At 42.2% G+C, this 19,649-nt stretch overlaps 2 protein-coding genes across 2 annotated transcripts; both read right to left on the bottom strand.

The window, feature by feature from the left end:
- Nucleotides 1–2,678: 2,678 nt before the first annotated feature.
- LOC103124760 (keratin-associated protein 16-1) lies at nt 2,679–4,476 on the bottom strand. The gene has a single exon (XM_007535510.2). The coding sequence runs from the start codon at nt 4,427–4,429 to the stop codon at nt 3,056–3,058; it is 1,374 nt and encodes a 457-aa protein (XP_007535572.1). The 5' UTR covers nt 4,430–4,476; the 3' UTR covers nt 2,679–3,055.
- Nucleotides 4,477–9,262: 4,786 nt separating this feature from the next.
- LOC103124749 (keratin-associated protein 17-1) lies at nt 9,263–10,094 on the bottom strand. The gene has a single exon (XM_007535499.2). The coding sequence runs from the start codon at nt 10,027–10,029 to the stop codon at nt 9,706–9,708; it is 324 nt and encodes a 107-aa protein (XP_007535561.1). The 5' UTR covers nt 10,030–10,094; the 3' UTR covers nt 9,263–9,705.
- Nucleotides 10,095–19,649: the final 9,555 nt, after the last annotated feature.

Below are 19,649 nucleotides of genomic sequence, written 5' to 3'. Positions count from 1 at the left end.
AGGATCCTGGTTCGAGCCCCCGGCTCCCCACCTGCAGGGGAGTCGCTCCACAGGAGGTGAAGCAGATCTACAGGTGTCTATCTTTCTCTTCCCCTCTCTGTCTTTCCCTCTTCTCTCCATTTCTCTCTGTCCTATCCAACAATGACGACATCAATAACAACAATAATAACTACAACAACAGTAAAAAACAACAAAGGCAAAAAAAGGGAAAATAAATAAATATAAAAAATTTAAAATATGCAGACACAATAACCCTGGAGGCAAAATAATAACAACAGTAATAATATTTAATAACAACAGCCCACACAGAACTTTAAAGCCTGACCCATTCTTCTTAACTATGGAAGAAGCTGGAGATGAACACCAATGGCCCAATGGCTGACAAGCCAGTAACTTCAACATTGATATGCAGGGTCTTCTCCTGCATGGTCATCACTTTCAGGGAATGCTATGAGAATCTCATTAGTGGAGATCAGAGATACAACTTTACATTTTTCAATGCAAAACACATTCCATAATTCACAGAAAAGAAATACCTGCCCCAAAGAGCCAGGTGGTGATGCACCTGGTTGAGTGCACATGTTACAGTACACAAGTACCACCAGGATCAAGCCCCCAGTCCCCACCTGCAGGGGGGAAGCTTTGCGAGTGGTGAAGCAGTGCTGCAGGTATCTCTCTTTCTCTCTCCTTCTATCTACCCTTTCCCTCTAGATTTCTGGCTGTCTCTATCAAATAAAGATAATTTATTTTTTTAAAAAAAGATTTTTTTTAAATTAATTATCTGCCCCAAACTTTAATTTGCTGAAGCCAAAAGTGCCCGAGCTTACGATAATCCACATTGTCCCCTAAAGATAAGGAACAGTCTTTCACTCTGTGCTGAGTGTAAGGAGTAACTACTTTACAGAGACTCTATTCTTAGGACCTGAAAGAATTTGTGTATGAAGTTTATAGAGTAAATATTTATAAGTAAATGTTTACAGAGATGTTTATAATGTTTATAAGTAAATGTGTATAGAGACTAAACAAAGCTCTTGCATAAGAAATCCATATTATATGTCTTATTGTAAAAATGACTCACCCACTTGTTGTGGGTCCCTTGGAGATCCCAAAGTCTTTGATTTCTTCACCCAGCCTCCCTACACCACAGGCTAAGCTTCTTAATTTTTTTCTCCTCATAAAGACCAGAGGAATAATCCAGAAGTCATTGTTCATGTCCCTATCCTGACTATGACCCCCAAGCATCAAACACAAATTTCTCTGTCTGTCTCTATCTGGCACCCATGGCCCAACAAAGGCAGGTCACTGTACTTATCTGACTTCTAAGCTCGGCACTTCCCCAAGCACACCCATGCCCAAGCCTGGACTAATGAACAGTGTGCTCTCATGCCCCTTTCATTTGTCTGTTTCCTCTTCCTAGTAAGAGCTTCCTTCCTGGTGTCTAACTGGTTAATTCCTGCTTGTGCAGGAATTAAAGGAATTAAAGTCTCAGCTTCAGTACTACATTTCTCAGTAACCTTCCTTGATTCTCCTACAATCTACTGAGTTTACAGTGTCCTGAGCTGAACTCTTCCCCAGGACTGACACCAGGAAATGTCATCCTTGTTTCTCTGCTTGTCTTTACCAGAGAATGAGCTCTCTGAGATCAGAAACTGAGACTTCGACTTGTGTTTTCTTTTCTAATCTTGTTTATCAACTTCGGCCTGAGAGTGAGATCATCCCATATTCATCCTTCTGTTTCTGACTTATTTCACTCAACATGATTTTTTCAAGGTCCATCCAAGATCGGCTGAAAACGGTGAAGTTTTCACAAGTCGAACCTGAAATGGAATTGGAGTATTACACCAAAGTAAAAGACTCTGGGGTGGGTGGGTGGGTGGGGAGAATACAGGTCCATGAAAAATGATGAATGAAATAGTGGGGGTTGTATTGCTAAATGGGAATCTGGGGAATGTTATGCATGTAAAAAAAAAAAAAAGAAGTAGAAACGCAAAGCAGAAATTGACTGAGTTTGGAGTATGGCACCAAAGTAAGAAAGCAGAAGTATACTAGAGTTTGCATCACCAGGTTCCAGGTGTCATCAGGATGCCGGCCAGACTTCCCTGGATTGAAGACACCACCAATGTGTCCTGGAGCTCAGCTTCCCCAGAGACCCATCCTACTAGGGAAAGAGAGAGGCAGACTGGGAGTATGGACCGACCAGTCAACGTCCATGTTCAGCGAGGAAGCAATTACAGAAGCCAGACCTTCTACCTTCTGCAACCCTCAATGACCCTGGGTCCATGCTCCCAGAGGGATAGAGAATGGGAAAGCTATCGAGGGAGGGGGTGGGATATGGAGATTGGGCGGTGGGAATTGTGTGGAGTTGTACCCCTCCTACCCTATGGTTTTGTTAATTAATCCTTTCTTTAATAAAAAATAAAAAAAAAGAAAAGAAAAAAAAAAAAGAAACTGAGACTTCTTCTGTCTTCTCACTCCTTGAGCCTACTACAGCCCCTGACATCTAAAAATATATATATTATAATTTCTTTGAGTAATGAATGGAGGAATCAAGGAGTGAAGAGAAGAAGAAGGAAGAAAGAAAAAGGAGGAAGGAAGGAAGAAGGAAGGAAGCTTCTCTCAAAGATGCAGTAAGTCAGCTGATGAGAAAATGGAGTAAACAAGAGGGCACCGAGAATATGTCACTTCAACTCAGCCATATTTATTGGATAGTTAAATATCTTCACCTCATGGAAGAGGTCCACACAAAATATGAGCACACACATGAGGGCAGAAGAATATACATGTAATAGAGGCTTGAGTTGATGTGTCAAAGCAGCTTGTCTCAGCTTGACAGCAGCAGCAGACAGGAACCCTGAATGTTCCGGCACATAGGAGGCTTTAGTTTCAACCAGTAGGATACTGGCATTTCTGATTAGCTCTTCAAAGCATAAGCATATGGCAAGTATGGTGCAGAAAGCAAGTGATTCTAAGTGCTGAAGAGCTTCGGGGAGAGCAGTCGAACTTTCTTCCTAGCTACTGGCTTGCTCTGCAGGAATCACTGGCCAAGGTCAGCTTATCAGTCAGCAGACTTGGTGGCAGCCTCAGGGGTAGTGGGGCTGCTGGATTTCGCCTCAGCAGGCTGACAAGGGCTGACATCTGAGACCTCCCCCTTGCAGGGTGTTGAGTCAGCACAGTCAGGCTGACTAGAAGTGGACTTGCTGCAATCCCTTTTGCAGGAGTCTGCACTAGTCAGGTGAGAGCAAACAGGACGGTAAGAGACTGAAGTCACACAGGTTGGGCGGCGCAGGATGGAGTAACAGGGGCGATAGCAGGCAGGGCGGTAGGAGACAGATGTCACATACGGCTGTCTGTAGGTAATGGGTCCAGAGCAGATGGGGCGGTAGATAGGGCGGTAGGGAACTGGAGTAGTGCAAGGCTGTTTGCAGGAGCTGGGTATGTAGAAAGTACGAGTGCAGGTGGGTTGGCAGATAGCAGAAGCAGAAGACCCTCGGCGGCAGCAGAGAGGTTGGCAGGAGGTAGGTGGGCGGGGATCACAGGGCACAGGATGGCGGCGCTTGACTATGTAGCAGGTGGGTTGACCTGGACTGGGCACACAGACACCAGGTGAGCAGGAGCTGGTCTCAGAGCAGATGGGCTGACAGGTGTTAGAGACACTACAAGAAGGCTCTTGGCAAGTGTTAGAGACACAAGATGGCTCAGAGGAACTCGGAACACAGCAGACAGAATGGAGGCAGATGGGCTCACAGACCAGAGCCATGCAGGCAGCTGGCTGGCAGCTGCTGGACTCTGAGCATGCTGGCTCACAAGGACTGGAGTCACAGCAGACAGATGGGCAGCAGCTAGGAGTGGGACATGTAGGCTGACAGCAAGCAGGCTCACAGAGCATTGGCTGGCAGGGGCTGGACACACTGCAGACAGCTGGACAGCAGCTGGGCTCACAGATGACTGGCTGGCAGCAGCTGGGCTTGCAGAGGAGCGCCTGGTAGGATGTGGGCACACAGAGAACTGGTTGGCAAGAAGGGGTCTCGCAGCACACAGGTTGGCAGCAGCTGCTCACAGAGCAAGAAGGCTCACAAATTGTAGCTGTGCAGCACAAAGACTGGACACAGCTGTCCATGGAGCAGGAGGGCTCATAAGGGGTGACTTCACAGCAAACAGGCTGGGCACAGTTGCTCATGGAGCAAGCAGGCTCACAAATGGTGGCCTCACAGCACACAGGCTGGGCACAGCTGCCCAGGGAGCAGGAGGGCTGACAGCACTGGGAGCCACAGCTTGACAATCCACAGCTATCTTGACAGGTCACCAATTGCCATGTCTGGCTCTGGCATGAGCTAGGCAGGCAGACAGGGCCACTGCAGTTCACATCAGTGGAGCAGAGGGAGATGGCTGGCACAGAGGGGCATTTCCTAGAACAGCAGTTTCCAGACATGGTGGATGGGGCTTTGCTCTTGTGAGTGTTGAGAGCTTGCTGCCTTGACTGGACAGCTCTCAGAGGCCCAGGCTTTTATACCCCCACTGCTGGCACATGCTGTTTGGTGCCCCTGCGTCTTTTCCTCATTGCTGTTTGGGGCAGTTTTTAGAAGAACATCTTATTAGGCCAAAGTTTGTTGATCTGGGCATTGTTGATCGACCCATAAAGAAGCTGTCTGTTTATTTATCTGGCTAAATTTGGAGTCCTCGGAGCGGTAGGTCATCTTGGAATAAGTATCATTACCTCCAAGCTGCATTATCTGTGTTTCTGAGCATCATGAATGGGGAAACAGCAAAAAAAAACTTATAATTTATCCTCCTGCTAGTCCCTCCAGACCCTGAGCTGGGCACAGAAGATGCCCACATTAGTTAGACTTACTAACAATTTACACGGGTCTTGTCTTCTAGTGGGCAAACACGCAGGCAACAAACTGATGAATTCAACACAGATAATATGGACATTAGTGGGAAGCATGAGTGGGAGAGGATATCTGGGCTGGGTTTTAAATAATTTTTTTACAGCAATGGCCTTATTTAAAACCATCAGCTATGGAGACCAAAGAAGCAAGAACATAATACAGTGTGGAGAGCAACAAAAGTTTTCCATAGTAAGGATTAAAAGTGCAAGGGTGACACTATAAATAAAGCATTGGACTCTCAAGTATGAGGTCTAGAGTTCAATTCCTAGCATCTCATGTACTGGAGTGATGCTCTCTCTCTCTCCCTCTCAAATAAATAAATAGCAAGAAGATAGGAAGGGACAGTGATAGGACTAAATGTTTTACTACGGGGTTCAGTCATGAAAGAGCTTTTTTTGATATTTTATTTTTTATTAGTGATTTAATATTGATTTACAAGATTGTAACATAATAGGGGTATAATTCCACATAGTTCCCACCACCAGAGTTCCATGGCTCAACCCCTCCACTGGAAACTTCTCTATTGTTTATCACTCTGGGAGTATGAACCAAAATTCTTTTTAAGATGCAGAAGTGGAAGTTATGACTTCCGTAATTACTTCTCCACTAAACATGAGCATTGGCAGGTGGATCCATACACCCAGCCTGTTTCTATCTTTCTCTAGTGAGGTAGAGCTCTGTAAAGGTGAGGTTCCAGGAAACATTAGTGATGTTATTTGTCCAGGGAATTCAGGATGGAACCATAGTAGCATCTGGCTAAGCTGTCAAGGAAATTAATGATTGAGATGAACTTCCTCCCAACAAATCCCTCAGAAACTCTCTCAGCTAAAAGAGTTTTGTAATACCATCTATTACATTGGAATATTATCTTCTCAAAAAATTCTTTTTTGACAAATGAAATAAACTCTATTTTTAACTACCTAGCCCATTGTTATATTCTTTTCATAGATCTCATCTCCTTCGACATTCTATAAACACCACAAAGGCAAGAATTCTGTCTTTCACTAAGTATAACCAACACTTGGGAGAGTATTTGATATGTAGGATATTATAATACATACTAAGTAAATGAATGAATGTATTAATGAGGACCTCTGTGGACAACTAAATAGTACAGTCTTAAGCTCAATCAGAGCAGTTTCATCTTGAATTTGCTCCACAAGGAAGACAGTATTAATACTGCGGTGTTTTAAATGAAAACACACACATACTGATTTTTTCCATTGTATACTTGCTCAATGGCTAAAAACTAAGTGACAGAATAATGAATATGGGATGATCTCACTCATAGGTAAAAGTTGAAAAACAAGATCAGAAGAGACAACACTAAGCAGAACTTGGACTAGTGTTGGTGTATTGCACCAAAGTAAAAGACTCTGGGGCGGGTGGGGTGGTGGTTTCAGATCCTAAAACATGATAGCAAAGGACTTAGTGGGGGTTGTATTGTTATGTGGAAAACTGGGAAATGTTATGCATGTGCAAACTATTGTATTTACTGTCGACTGTAAAACATTAATCCTTCAATAAAGAAATTTTTTTAATTAAGTGACAGATACTATCAAGTAAAAACATGGAACAACTGGAACTGTCAGACAGTCTGGTGGAAATACAAAGTGATTCATCCACTTTGCAAAATGATTTTGGCAGTTTCTTATAAAATTCTTATTCACCTAGTATTGCCCAGAAATACAGCTTCAAGACATTTATACAAAATAAACTAAAATACATGGGAGTCGGGCAGTAGCACAGGGGGTTAAGCACACATGGAGTGAAGCGCAAGGACCAGCCTAAGGATCCCAGTTCGAGCCAGCTCCCCACCTGCAGGGGAGTCGCTCCACAGGTGGTGAAGCAGATCTGCAGGTGTCTATCTTTCTCTCCCCCTCTCTGTCTTCCCCTCCTCTCCATTTCTCTCTGTCCTATCTAACAACGACATCAATAACAACAATAACTATGACAAGGGCAACAAAAGGGAAAATAAATATTTTTTAAAGTCAATCAAAATAAACTAAAATACATTTCCACACAAAAATGAATGAATTCTCATAGTGATTTTGTTTATAATAGACAAATGGAAAAAAACAATGCAAATGCTCACCAGTAGATAAGTATCTTAATGCAATTCATTCATACAACTTGATCACAAATAACAACAAACTACTGATAGCTGAAAAAACATTGAGTGAATGTGAAAAACAATGTTATTCTAGAGACAGGAAGAGAGCTCGCCCTGTAGAATGCACATCTTATGAGGCATGAAACCCTGGGTTCAAACTCAAGCACCACACAAGAAGCCCATAAACAACACCAGGGTAGCTACATGAATGGCAGGACAGTTCTGTGATGTCTCTTCTATCTCTGTGTTTGTTCCCCTCTCCTTTCTTCATCTCCCTTCTCTCTTACTCTCTAAAATAAAGAATAGAACATTGGGCTGGTGAGGTTACTCAGTGGTATCATTACACTGAGTTTTCATTCCTTGGTTCTATCCTAAGGAAAAAAAAAAAAGTTGTTCTAATCATAAGAGAGTTCACACTATAATTTCACTTAAATTAAATTCTAGAAATGATAGGCAGAAATACCTGCAAAGTGACACTGAAGAAACTGGTATGTAATGCAAAGTTCCAGTGGGGGTAGATAGCATAATGATTATGCAAAGAGACTCTCATGCCTGAGACTCCAAAGTCCCAGGTTCAATCCCCCACACCACCATAAGCCAGAGCTGAGCAGTGCTCAAAAAAAAAAAGAAAGAAAGAAAGAAAGAAAGAAAAGAAATATAATGCCAGGTTTTACTATGCTGAGTTACTGAATACAGTTATGGCTACTTATTAATATAGAATGTCAAGTCTCATGAAACTGTACACTAAAGATGGGTTTATATCATTCTCTGTGAGTTATGTTGCCATAAACTTGGCTTATAAAGGATAAACAGAAATATTTTAAAAATTAAAATCAGCACAACCATAATTTTATTCATAAATATGCTTAGAGAGGCATATGGAGAGATACATCAGTAAAAAAAAAAAATTAATGTCACTAGTAAACTCTGAACAGTGAGACTTCAGGTGGCTATCATTCCTCCTTCATATTTTCTGTATTTTTTTCATATTTTAGGAGTCAGTGATATGCTTATAATCAGGAAGACATATTTTGTCTGTTAAATGGAACACTTTTTTTATTAGTGATTTAATATTTATTTACAAAATCACAAGATAGCAAGGGTACAACTCAGCACCGTTTCCACCACCAGAGTTCTGGATTCCTAATCCCTCCAAATATAAGCTACAGCGGTTATCCCAAGTGGAACATTGTTTTGTAGGAATAAAAGTAATATCCTCCCAAAGTAAGTAGAGAATACATCTTATCATACATACAGCTTAAGATCACATTCAACAAAAATTGAATTGATTGTCTTTTGAATTTTCACCATTTGGCTGTTCACACACACCTAGGTCAGACCTTTCTATCAATAGTAGATGCACACTCGGTCCTCCCATGCCTAAGACTCAAGCAGAAAACAAATGGAGGGTTCCCAGACAATTATACTTAATACAGACATAGGAGACTTCACCAAAGCATGTGGCAATGGGAGGTAGGCCATCCCCAAAACATCCTGAGAACCTGTGTGCTCACAGTTTTGCCACAGGAATTCCTTCCACTTAAAGCCAAACTTGTCTGATCAAAGCCTCCTCCTCTGACAGTGCCAGAATGTTCTGATCAGACCTGAAACCCTCCAGCAGAGCAGTTAATAGAGAACAGTGATCCAAAAGGAAAGCATGGAGCTTGCTCAAAATTAAATTTGACCAGCACCAACACTTATCACAGAGCTTTTAAAAATTTCAAGTCCTATGGGTTAAGAAGAGGGTTTAGCTGTGATAGTGCCTGCTTTGTCATACCCTCTGTACTGGAGAAGATTTCCATTCTGTGGTGTCTCTTTCTCTCTTAAAACAATAATAAAGTCAGCCTGGAGCAGTGAAGTCCCAGCAATTAAAGAAAAAAAATAATAAAATAAAATTCAGGTTCCAAGTGTTCATGAATAAAAGTCTCTGGAAACATAGATTTGCAATTTTAAACTCCCTAAGTGAAACTACTGCAAGAACATTACTCTACATTTGGGGTTCCGGTGAAAAGGACAACTAGCAGGCCACCTGTGTGTCTTGGGGAGGGCTCCAGATCTCTGCTTTATCAGCCTCCAGTTAATTCCAGTGCAGGTGATGAACTACTTTAAGGGGGGAGGGGAGAAGGGGAAAGGAGAGAAAGAGGGACAAAAGGAATAAAAGAAAGAAGAAAGGGGGGGAAGGAAAAAGAAAAAGAAGCCTTCGTTTGGCAGCCACGGTCTAATGGCCAGGGGGAAGAGAAGGAAGAGGCTTGAGAAATCATTTGGTTGTGGCAGCATGCTCGAATTTATTAAGAACTCAACAAAGAGGAATTTTCGCATCTCCAAAGTAGCAGAAAACTGGGGGGGGGGGGGGGGGGGGTCAGTCCCAAAGGCACCATGAAGAACAGGCTGCTTCCTAGTGGCAAGGCATTACACTCTATGAAAATAAAGCCAGAGGAATGTAGCCTTTTTCTTAGGCCACGGGGATCACGTCTTTTGGGTGGGGACCCAGTTCGAATCTCTCTCTCTCTCTCTGGTCCATTAGGCTCTGGCTTTGACTGCCTGGCAGGACCAGAGCAGGTAGGTAGGCGCTGGAAGAGCTGAAAGCCTCTGCAAATACAAGGCACTCGGAAGGCAGGACTTGAGCTCAGGCGGGGTGCTCCTGAAGGCAGCGGAAGTAGTCCCTGAGTCGGAGGGCGGCATCAGTGGAGGCATCTAGAGGTGTCACTTCGTCTCGCACACTGGCGTGGGCTGACAACACACAGGGCCGCAACAGCCGGAGGAACCGCAGCAGCCCCCGCAGCAGCCGCCCCCGCAGCCCCCGCAGCCACTGCCGCAGCCAGATCCCCCGCAGCAGGAGGAGCCGCAGCAGCCGCCCCCACAGCCCCCGCCACAGCTGCCACAGCCCCCACCGCCGCAGCCACAGCAGGAACCACAGCACGCACCACAGCACCCACAGCAGGGGCCGCAGGGCTGGCAGCAGCACTCTTCACAACATTCTTGGTCTTGAGGGCAGCAGGTGAAGCAGTCCCCTGGACAGCACCCCATGGTCCTGGCTGGTCACCTCGCAGGTCAGGAAGGCTGCCAGAGGTCCCCACATCTGACCGTGGCCAGCTGGCCGGCAGCTTTTATATCCCCTCCTCCGCAGGGTGTTGGCACGAGGGACAGGATGTTTCCTTTGTTATTATTTATGCCGGTTTCCATACCTCAACGTTTCATTAGCCACCTGTTTATTTTCCAGCCCCGAGTACCTCAACTCATAAAAAGAGACCCACTCTTCCCCACTGCTATTTGTCCAGAGAGTAAAAATACATCTTGGAGCAGGCTTGTCATCAGGGCCAAACATGCCCAGCCGTCAATCATTAGCCCAGGCTGGGGACAGGCGGGGAGGGGGTGGGGGAGCCTGGCTCCTGGAATGAATACAATTCTTGCACGGGATTGTCCAGCAGCAGATGGGTGCCAGGCACCCTTCCTCCTAGAAAGGAAGAACGGTAAAAGTCAGATTCCCCCAGGGTCACTTGCCACCAGCAGAGGCTGCCATGGGAGGTGTGATCATGTGGTTCCTCCCAAGTGGAAGTGGCATCCTCATCCTGCCCACATGAGCCAGGCAAATGTGTGTGTGTGTGTGTGTGTGTGTGTGTGTGTGTGTGTGTGTGTGTGTGTGTGTTAGTTATACAGAATGTGCAGCACATTTCTTGGGCTTGGTCACTGAGCATCATTCCTGAGTAATGAGTGTCCTGTGGAATGACAGACTCGTCATAAAACGGCAAGAAGCTGGAAGCCACGTTCTCTCTGGGCTGCACAGGGAACTGGGCTGTCTAAATGGACTGGAAAATCAGTGGTCAGAGGTGGCAGTGCACCTGCCCCAGATCGCACCTTCATTCAAAGTTGGAGGACAGGAAGTGGGAGGGAAGAAGAAAAAGGGAAAAAGGAAAGAGAAAGAAGGGAAGAAAGAGATAAAGGAAAGAAGTATAAAAAAAAAAAAAAGGAAAGAGAAGGAAAAGGGAAATGGAAGAAGGAAAGAGATCTTTACCCAAAGCATCAGACTGAAAAGGGAAGCATGTGCAGTGTTTGAAAGAACTCCAACCTAGAGACAGGCTGGGAGTATGGGTCGATCTGCCAACACTCAAGTCCATCAGAGAAGCAATTGCAGAAGCCAGAACTCCTACCTTCTGCACCCCCGAAAAAACAATTCTGATCCATACCCCCAGTGGGGGAGAAGTGATAGGAGGAGGAGGATAGGAGGGCTCTGAACTCCAGCTCCATCAGAGAGAGGATGAAAAGGGGAGAGATGTTTGGATGAAGTAATAGGGTTATGTGTGGTTATATGTAGGGTTATGAGGGGAGAAGAGCAATGGATCTGGAAGGAATAGGGGCAGTTATGTACAAATGTAGACAGATAGCTGTAGAGATGATGGTTAACACATGTCTGCAAACCTGAAGAACTGCAGTGGACTGCAATGGAGGGATCAGGGACTCAGAACTCTGGTAGTGGGAACAGTGTGGAATTGCACCCCTGTTGGCATGTAATTTTGTAAATCATGTTGAATAACTATTTTTTTTAAAGAAAGAACTCCAACCTTCTGGCAAACTGAGCAATTAGCATACAGCACAACCCAGTGTCATCCCAGGAAATAGAATGCCTCTGTAGAGACCAGACTCCATAGAGGACTTGGGTCTGTGGGCAAATTCTGAATGGCTCATAATTCTTGTCTCCGTTTGGGGCTTTGGTACCTTGTAGCCCTCTTGGAAGGATAATGGCAGCCTATTGGCTCATCCTTTTCTTGGAAAAAGAGGCAGGAGAAAGGAGTCAGGAGTGGGAAAAAGGGCTATGGGTGTGGGTGTGGTTATCTGGATCTTTTTCAATTTCTCTTCTCTTTTTATTTGTACCTGGAGGTAGCAAGATCTTTAAGAAGGGCCATCTAGAGAATTCTCAAGTTAGAAATCAACTTATAGTGGTCCGGGAGGTGGCACAGTGATAAAGCTTTGGACTTTCAAGCATGAATTCCTGAGTTCAACCCCCGGCAACACATATGCCAGAGTGATGTCTGGTTCTTTCTCTCTCCTCCTGTCTTTCTCATTAATAAATAAATAAAGTCATATATATATGTATATATATATATATATATATATATTAAATCAACTTACACTATAAGCTAGCAATTCCTCTCTTGGAAATATATCTAAAAGAAGCAAACTCACCCATCCAAAGAGATCTATGTACACCTTTGTTCCTAGCAACGCAATTTGTAATAGCCCAAACTTGGAAGCAACTGAAGTGTCCAACTACAGATGATTGGCTAAGAAAGTTTTATATATACACAATGGAATACTCTTAGTTCTTACAAATGGTGAATCTCCATGCCACCTTGGATGGAGCTTGAAGAAATCATGTTAAGAGAGATTAGTCAAAAAGAGAAACATGAATATGGGATTATCTCATTCACTGGAATTTAAGAAGCAAGGTCAGAAACAGAAAACACAAAGTAAAACTTGAACTGAATGTGGTAGATTGCATCAAAGCAAAGGACTCTTGTAAGGAAGACAGGGAAGGGACTGGGGGTGCTTTACGTTCCTATTATATAGTGGTAGAAAACGACCTGTGTTGGGGGGTGAAAGTGCTTTATAGCCACCTATCACAAGATGAGAATTGTACCCAAATGTCGACACCTGTATAGGAATCATTACCTCCACAATAAAATGATGAAATAAAGGAGGAAGACAGGAAGAAGAACTCATAGAAGTGAGAAGCAGGATTCGGAAAGTTTTGAGGGTAGAGTTGGAGGCAGAGGTGACAGACTTTTCCCATTTAGCATAGCATTAGGTATTTTACAGAATGTGGAACTGTAAAACTGAGAGGAACACAGAAAAAGTTTAATGTCACCATGATCCCAGTGCCCAGAGAGGATATATTAATGCTGCACCAGACTCAGAGCCCAGAGGTTCTGTCTCATGGCCAGTATTCCTCCCATCCAGCAACAGTCATGATGGGTGCAGTCTTTTGTAGAACTTCTCCCTATGTCTGATGTAGTTATGCTCCCATAAGCCATAGTAAGTGGAAAGGATCTTGAGTAAAATATGCATTAAGAGGGCCAGGTTGTGGTGGACCCAGTTGATCGCATATATTACCATGTTCAAGGACTGTAGGTTCAAGGACCTGAGTTTGAGTCTTCATTTCCTACCTTCAGGGGGGACACTTCCTGAGCAGCGAAGTAGGTTTGCAGGTATCTATCTTTTAATTTTTATTTATAAATTGGAAATATTGGCAAGACTATGGGATAAGAGGGATATATTCCCACACAATTCCCACCCCCAGAACTCTGTAGCCAATCCCTTCCCTTGATAGCCTCCCTATTCTTTATCCCTCTGGGAATATGGACCCAGGATTTTTTTTTTTTTTTTTTGCCTCCAGGTTTATTGCTGGGGCTCTGTGCTGGCACTACAATTCCACTGCTTCTAGCAGTCATCAGTCATGTTTTCCATTTTATTGGATAGTCCAGAGAAATTGAGAGAGGAAAAGGAGATTGAGAGGGAGAGAAAAAATAGACAACTGCAGACCTTCTTTGCTTCTAGTGAAGTGACCCTTGTGCAGGTGGGGAGATGGGGATAGAACCTGGATCCTTGTATGGTTCCTTGCTCTTAGTACTATGTGTGTTAAACTGGGTGTGCCACCACCCAGCCTCTAGTATCTATCTTTGTCTCTCTCTCTATCCCTCCTATCTCAATTTCTCTCTGACCTACCAAGTAAAATTAAAAAAACATAAAGGAAAAAAAATGGCCACTAAGAGTGGTGGGTTCATAGTCCAGGCACTGAACCCCATTGATAATCCTGATAGCAATAAAATCAATGCATTGAATAAAACTGAATCTAGCCGCTGGCACTTCTTCTTCTTCTTCTAGTGTTTGCCCTTCTTCCGTAGCCAGTCAACAGCGTCAGGTTGAAAGCTGTCAGGAGCTACTTGTTGCTGGCTTTGAAAGTGACTGGGATCCATGTGGAAGGATCGTCAGTTTCCCCAATGAATGGGTACTCACGGGATGCACCACGAGAAGGTCGATCCAATGCTGGCACTTACGAGGGATGACTTGAGAAGGAAGGTAAGCTTACCGGTTCTCCCTCGTTAGTTCAAGGGACTCAAAGACATAGGCAAGAGACACCGGGGAGAATTGGAACACTCCCATTTATCTTAGGGTGGGCATGGGTTTAAATAGAGAACCAAACAAAGAACATTTTTCAAATATGTCAGAAATTACAGGTTTCTTAAAGGTCAGCTTGCCCCTATGGTAGGGGGCTGGTATGACAAGAATTGATGCAATACATAAAGGTCAAGACAATTATTATCCATGATGCAAACAGGTTAATTATCTAAAGGTATTTGAAAGAAACATAGGGGTTAAACCAGCAGGGTGAGATAGAGAGAAGATCAACAAAGCATGATGTAAATCACCATTTCAAAGGATATAAGGAAATAGTGTTTTGGGGGCTTCACTGACTGATGTCAGGGAGGTGTTTGATGAAGTATGTTCTTTTTAGTGATCAAAAGTGAGGTGGTTATGTGAACTCTGGGTGACTATGTGAACTTTGAATGAACCTTAAAGCAGGCAGCCATGTGGCCTGCAGTTAGTGGAGAGAAGCAGTGAGATCTCTGTGGGCTTGAGATTCTGATAAGGGAAAACTGAGTCTGAGAGACTGTTTTACCCTTTGCTCATCTCTGTGAGAGAGGCTAACAAGGGGGTATCTTTCCCAGACCTCCATCCAGGGGTGGGTGGAGTTTTCCCTAAGCTCCACCAAGCTTACACATAGCCCCGCATCTAACCTGCCTCACATGTACTCAGAACCCTTTCATTCACCTGCAGTTGGACAAAGTCATCTAACACAAAGCCTGTCTTGAAATAAAATGATGAATATATTGTGTGATTTCTTAACTTTTAATGTAAAATGTTTTCCCTGGTGAGCAAACTGAGTGAATGCTGAGACTCATTGACATTTCCCAGAATCACAAGAGTTCAGTGTCCCTTGTTGATCTAACTCAACCAAGGAAAGATCAAATTGCAAAAGTTGAAACTAGCCTCATAATATCAGAGTTGTAGGTGAAACAGCTTGTGCTGATGTGTTGACAGAAACTGAAGCAAATTATCCAGGTGATGAGACTGTTGATAAAGGTGATGACTCTAAGCAGAAGATTTTCAATAAAGATGAAACTACTATAGAGGAGAAGGTGCCATCTACAACTTTTCTAGCTATGGAGAAGACAGTATCTGACTTCAAAACACCAGTGGACAGGCTGACTCTCTTGTTAAGGGGTAATGCATTTTGTGATTTTGAAGACAAAGTTCATTTACCATGCTAGAAGTCCAAAGGCCCTTAAAAATTATCCTAAAATACCTTGCCTTGCTCTGTAAACAGCACCAAGATTACAACACAAATATTTTCAACATGTCTTATTGAATACCTTAAATGCAATGTTGAGACCTACTGCTCAGACCAAAAGATTCCTTGGACTAGCAAAATAGCTCACTTGGATAGTGTGTTGCTTTACAACTTACACAACCCATGTTTAAACCCAGATACCCACTATACTGGAGGAAGCTTCCATGGTCTTTTTCATTTTCTTTCTCTCTCTGACTCTATCTATATGAAAAGTCTTCCTAGAGTAGTGAATTCCCAGTAATGACAAATAAGGAGCAGGAGAAAAAGAAAGAGAAGGGAAGAAAAAAAATATATTGAGAGTGTTCTGCAGACAACAGCTGTGAGATGAAACTTAACCCATGTGTCAACAACTTCACTATGAACCATTAAGCCCCCCCAAGAAAATGGAGAGAAAGAGAAATAAAACAAAAGATATAATTACGTTAAAAAAAAAAGAAAGAAAGAAAAAGAAATCCTTTTGGGAGTCAGGAGGTAGTGCAGCAGGTTAAGCACACATGGCGCAAAGATCAAGGACCCACTGAAGGACCCCAGTTCGAGCCCCCGGCTCCTCACCTGCAGGGGAGTCGCTTATTAGAATAATCAGCTTATGGGCCCCAGATCAAATCAATGGAATTTCCAGTTAACAATATTTATATACTTTCCCCATATTTGGGAGCTCCTCTCTTCCTTGATCTAGTTTTCTGGTCCTTTTTCCAACTCTAACACCATCTTCCCAGACAAGAATCTAGGTCACCTTCATATTAGATGTCAGGCACAGGCAAAAACTAGTTGGGTCATGGGCCGATATACATACACCATTTTTACACATCTTGATGTGTGCCATAAACTCTAGGAAGTGAAATTGTTTGATCAGTGAGAATTTGTACTTTTGATGGATTTTTGCCAAATCACCCTTCATAAAGGTAGCATCAATTTACATGCCCAACAGCAATGTGTCAAAGTGTCTGGCTCTTCAAGTAAGGGATAATCACTACAAATGCAGAAGTAAAAAAGAGAAAACACTAAAGGGACTTATACGAACTGAAATGATGAAACACTGAATATGAAAAAAAAAATCTCATGTTAAGGGATATATTTACAGAAAAAGACAATGGACCAAACCCCTATAAAACAGATAAAAAAAAAAAACAGGTCAAGTAAAATGATCTAAAGCACAACAATTTGTTGAGGTAATTATATGATATAAAAATATAAAATAAGGCAGTAAAATTATTAGATGTATAGGAGGAGGCAAAATGGATGGATCATTTTAGAACGTATTCTAGCAGATCAGGACACAGTGGCTAGAACACTGAGCTTACAAGCAGGAGACACAGAGTTCAGTCCTTGGCATTGCATGTACCAGAGTGGTGCTTCGGTTCTCACCACCTCTCTATTTCTCTCTCACACATTAATAAATAAAATTAGAGAAATAGAATGTGGTCCAATATTTGCCAAATTGAGAAAGGTTAATATGTTAATCAGAGTAATTGTAGAAATTAATATATAGGAGCTGGGGAGTTGGTGCACCCCACAGAGCGCACACTTTACTGTGAGCAAGAACCCAGGTTTATAACCCTGTTCCCCACATGCAGAGGGGAAGCTTCAGAAGTAGTGAAGCAGTACTGCAGGTGTCTGCTCTTGCTTTCTCCTTCTCTATCCCCTATTTCCCTCTCAACTTTCTCTCTATCCTATGAAATACAAGAGGAAAATGGCCACTCAGAGCAGTAGATTAACTGCGTAGGCCTGAAAGACCAGCAATAACCCTGGTGGCACAAAAAAAAAAAAAAAAAAAAGGAAAGGAAAGAAAGAAATATATACACAGTGCAGGTTAATACATACCAGTCAGATTAATCATAGAGACTAATACATATGCAACGCAGATTAATATATGTTGAAGATTAACATATATTCAATAATAAATATTTATATGTATATAAACTCTTATATCTGAACTTCATGGTAACCACAAAGCATAAAGGGATAGTAAAATTACTAAAAAGATGATAAAAGAAGTTAGGCACACTACTAAAGAAAATCACCAAGCTGAATAATACTGTTGAGTACATGTCCTATAAATGTTTATCCAGTCATCTGTTGAAGGGCATTTTGGTTGTTTCCAAGTTTTGCTATTGAGAATAAAGCTATTATGAATATGGAAGTGCATATACCCCTTCGAATCAGTGTTATTATACCTTCTGAGCATATGCCTAGTAGAGTTTCTGGATCATATGGCATTTCCATTTGTATTTGTTTAATAGTTCTCTATACTGTTCATATCATTCAACAATTAAAAAAAACTGATATTGTGTCCTTTGGGATAAAGTGGATGGAATTGGAAAAAATTATGCTTAGTGAAGAAAGTAAGGTGGTGAAAGACAATTACAGAATGGTTTCACTCATATACAGAATATAGAGAATTGAATATACAAATATAAAAAATCAAAATGTTAACCTTTTTCTGGAACTATGAGAGAACTACAGAGGTTATCTGTGGGGGACACTGGCCTTTTGTGACAAGACTGGTGAAAAAAGAAAGAAAGAAAGAAAGGAGAAAAGAAGGAAAAAAAACCTTGAAGGTGACAAAAAAGAAAATCATTAAGTTTCAGAGTCCAAATAAAAAAATAACAAACATAAACAGCCAGTTACCAAGTAGAAAAAAGAACAGAGAAATATATATGTATATATATGTATATATATATATATATATATATATATATATATATATATATATTATCACCTCAAATCTAAATTGAATAAACTCCATAATCAGAACACATAAAATGGATGAATGGATACTTTTTAAGATCCAGCTCTTGTCATATTACTTGGACATCCTGGTCAGAGCAGTTAGACAGGAAAAAGAAATAAAGCATATCCAGCTCAAAAAAGGAGGAAGAAAAAATATCATAATACAAGATGACATATTTATAGAAAACCCTGAGAGCTCCACCCAAAATACTGTTACAAATATTCAACAAATACAGAAAGTTGCAGGCTACAGAACCAATTTATAAAAATCTGTTGTAATAAGAATGATAATCAATCAGACTCCATAAAAACTACAATGGTAACTGGGTGGGGAGAGAAATAAATGGAGGGTTCTAAGAAAATAGTAGAGAAAAGAAAGTCTGTCCCAACAATGGTGCTGGAAAAACTGGACAGACACCTGCCAAAGAATGCAACTAAACTATGGTTTATGGTCTTTCACAATATGCTAATATTATCTGAAATGGAGTAGACTTGAATATAAGATATTAAATCATGGGGGTCAGGCAGTAGTGCAGCGGGTTAAGCGCACATGCCACAAAGTACAAGGACTGGCGTAAGGATCTCTGTTCGAGCCCCTGTCTCCCAACCCACAGGGGAGTTGCTTCACAGGTGGTGAATCAGGTCTGCAGGTGTCTATCTTTCTCTCCCGTTCTCTGTCTTCACCTCCCCTCTCTATTTCTCTCTGTCCTATCCAACAACGAACAACATCAACAACAACAATAATAACCACAACAAGGCTACAACAACAAGGGCAACAAAAGGGAAGGAAATGGCCTCTAGGAGCAGTGGGTTCAAGGTGCAGGCACTGAGCCCCAGCAATAACCCTGGAGGCAAAAAAAAAAAGATATTAAATCATAAAATATGTAGAAGAAACCATAGAGAATAAGCTCTACCTAAATCTTAGTGATGTATTTCCAACCGCAAGAGAGATAGGAATATATAACTATGGGCCCTAATCTGTATCTAGGTTCTGTGGCTTTGTTAGGAGGTGCACCACCCAATAAGGAATTGAGGATTCCTATGAACTAGGAACAGTCTCACCAGAGTGCTGGAGCTAAAAGGTTGACATTCCACATCTGGTGTCTCTGGACACAATCCAAAGTGAAACATGTTGAGGTGGTACTGGTTGCATTGATTTGGTTGAGCCCAGCAAATACAGTATCATATGGTACGGATCAAGTGAAGCATGTAGGAAGACATGCCTGGGGTTTCCAAGACTGAGAGATGTGGGTTTTATAGAGAACGGGGAAAGTTCCTGCTACCTTGGAGTTTAAGAAGGCAATAGATAGTTATTATTGTAACCAAGTTGTTAGGAATTTTATTTGCTTTGAAAATCCCATGGTTAAGATTTGCTGTATCATATAAGATCTTACCATGATTTATGCCATTTAATGCTATTTACATATAGCTGTATCTTATATAGTGACACAAGCCGTTGCTTCTGGTCTCCCTGATCTATCTAAGACAATAGTTGATTTAATATTTCAAT

The sequence above is a fragment of the Erinaceus europaeus genome, chromosome 12 (assembly GCF_950295315.1).
Source record: "Erinaceus europaeus chromosome 12, mEriEur2.1, whole genome shotgun sequence".
Taxonomy (NCBI): domain Eukaryota; kingdom Metazoa; phylum Chordata; class Mammalia; order Eulipotyphla; family Erinaceidae; genus Erinaceus; species Erinaceus europaeus.
This window is presented reverse-complemented; position numbering and strand designations above follow the sequence as displayed.

Bases quoted from the DNA above. Each gene is read 5' to 3' on its own strand.
- LOC103124760 (XM_007535510.2), bottom strand. From the start codon at position 4,429: ATGTCTGGAAACTGCTGTTCTAGGAAATGCCCCTCTGTGCCAGCCATC.
- LOC103124749 (XM_007535499.2), bottom strand. From the start codon at position 10,029: ATGGGGTGCTGTCCAGGGGACTGCTTCACCTGCTGCCCTCAAGACCAA.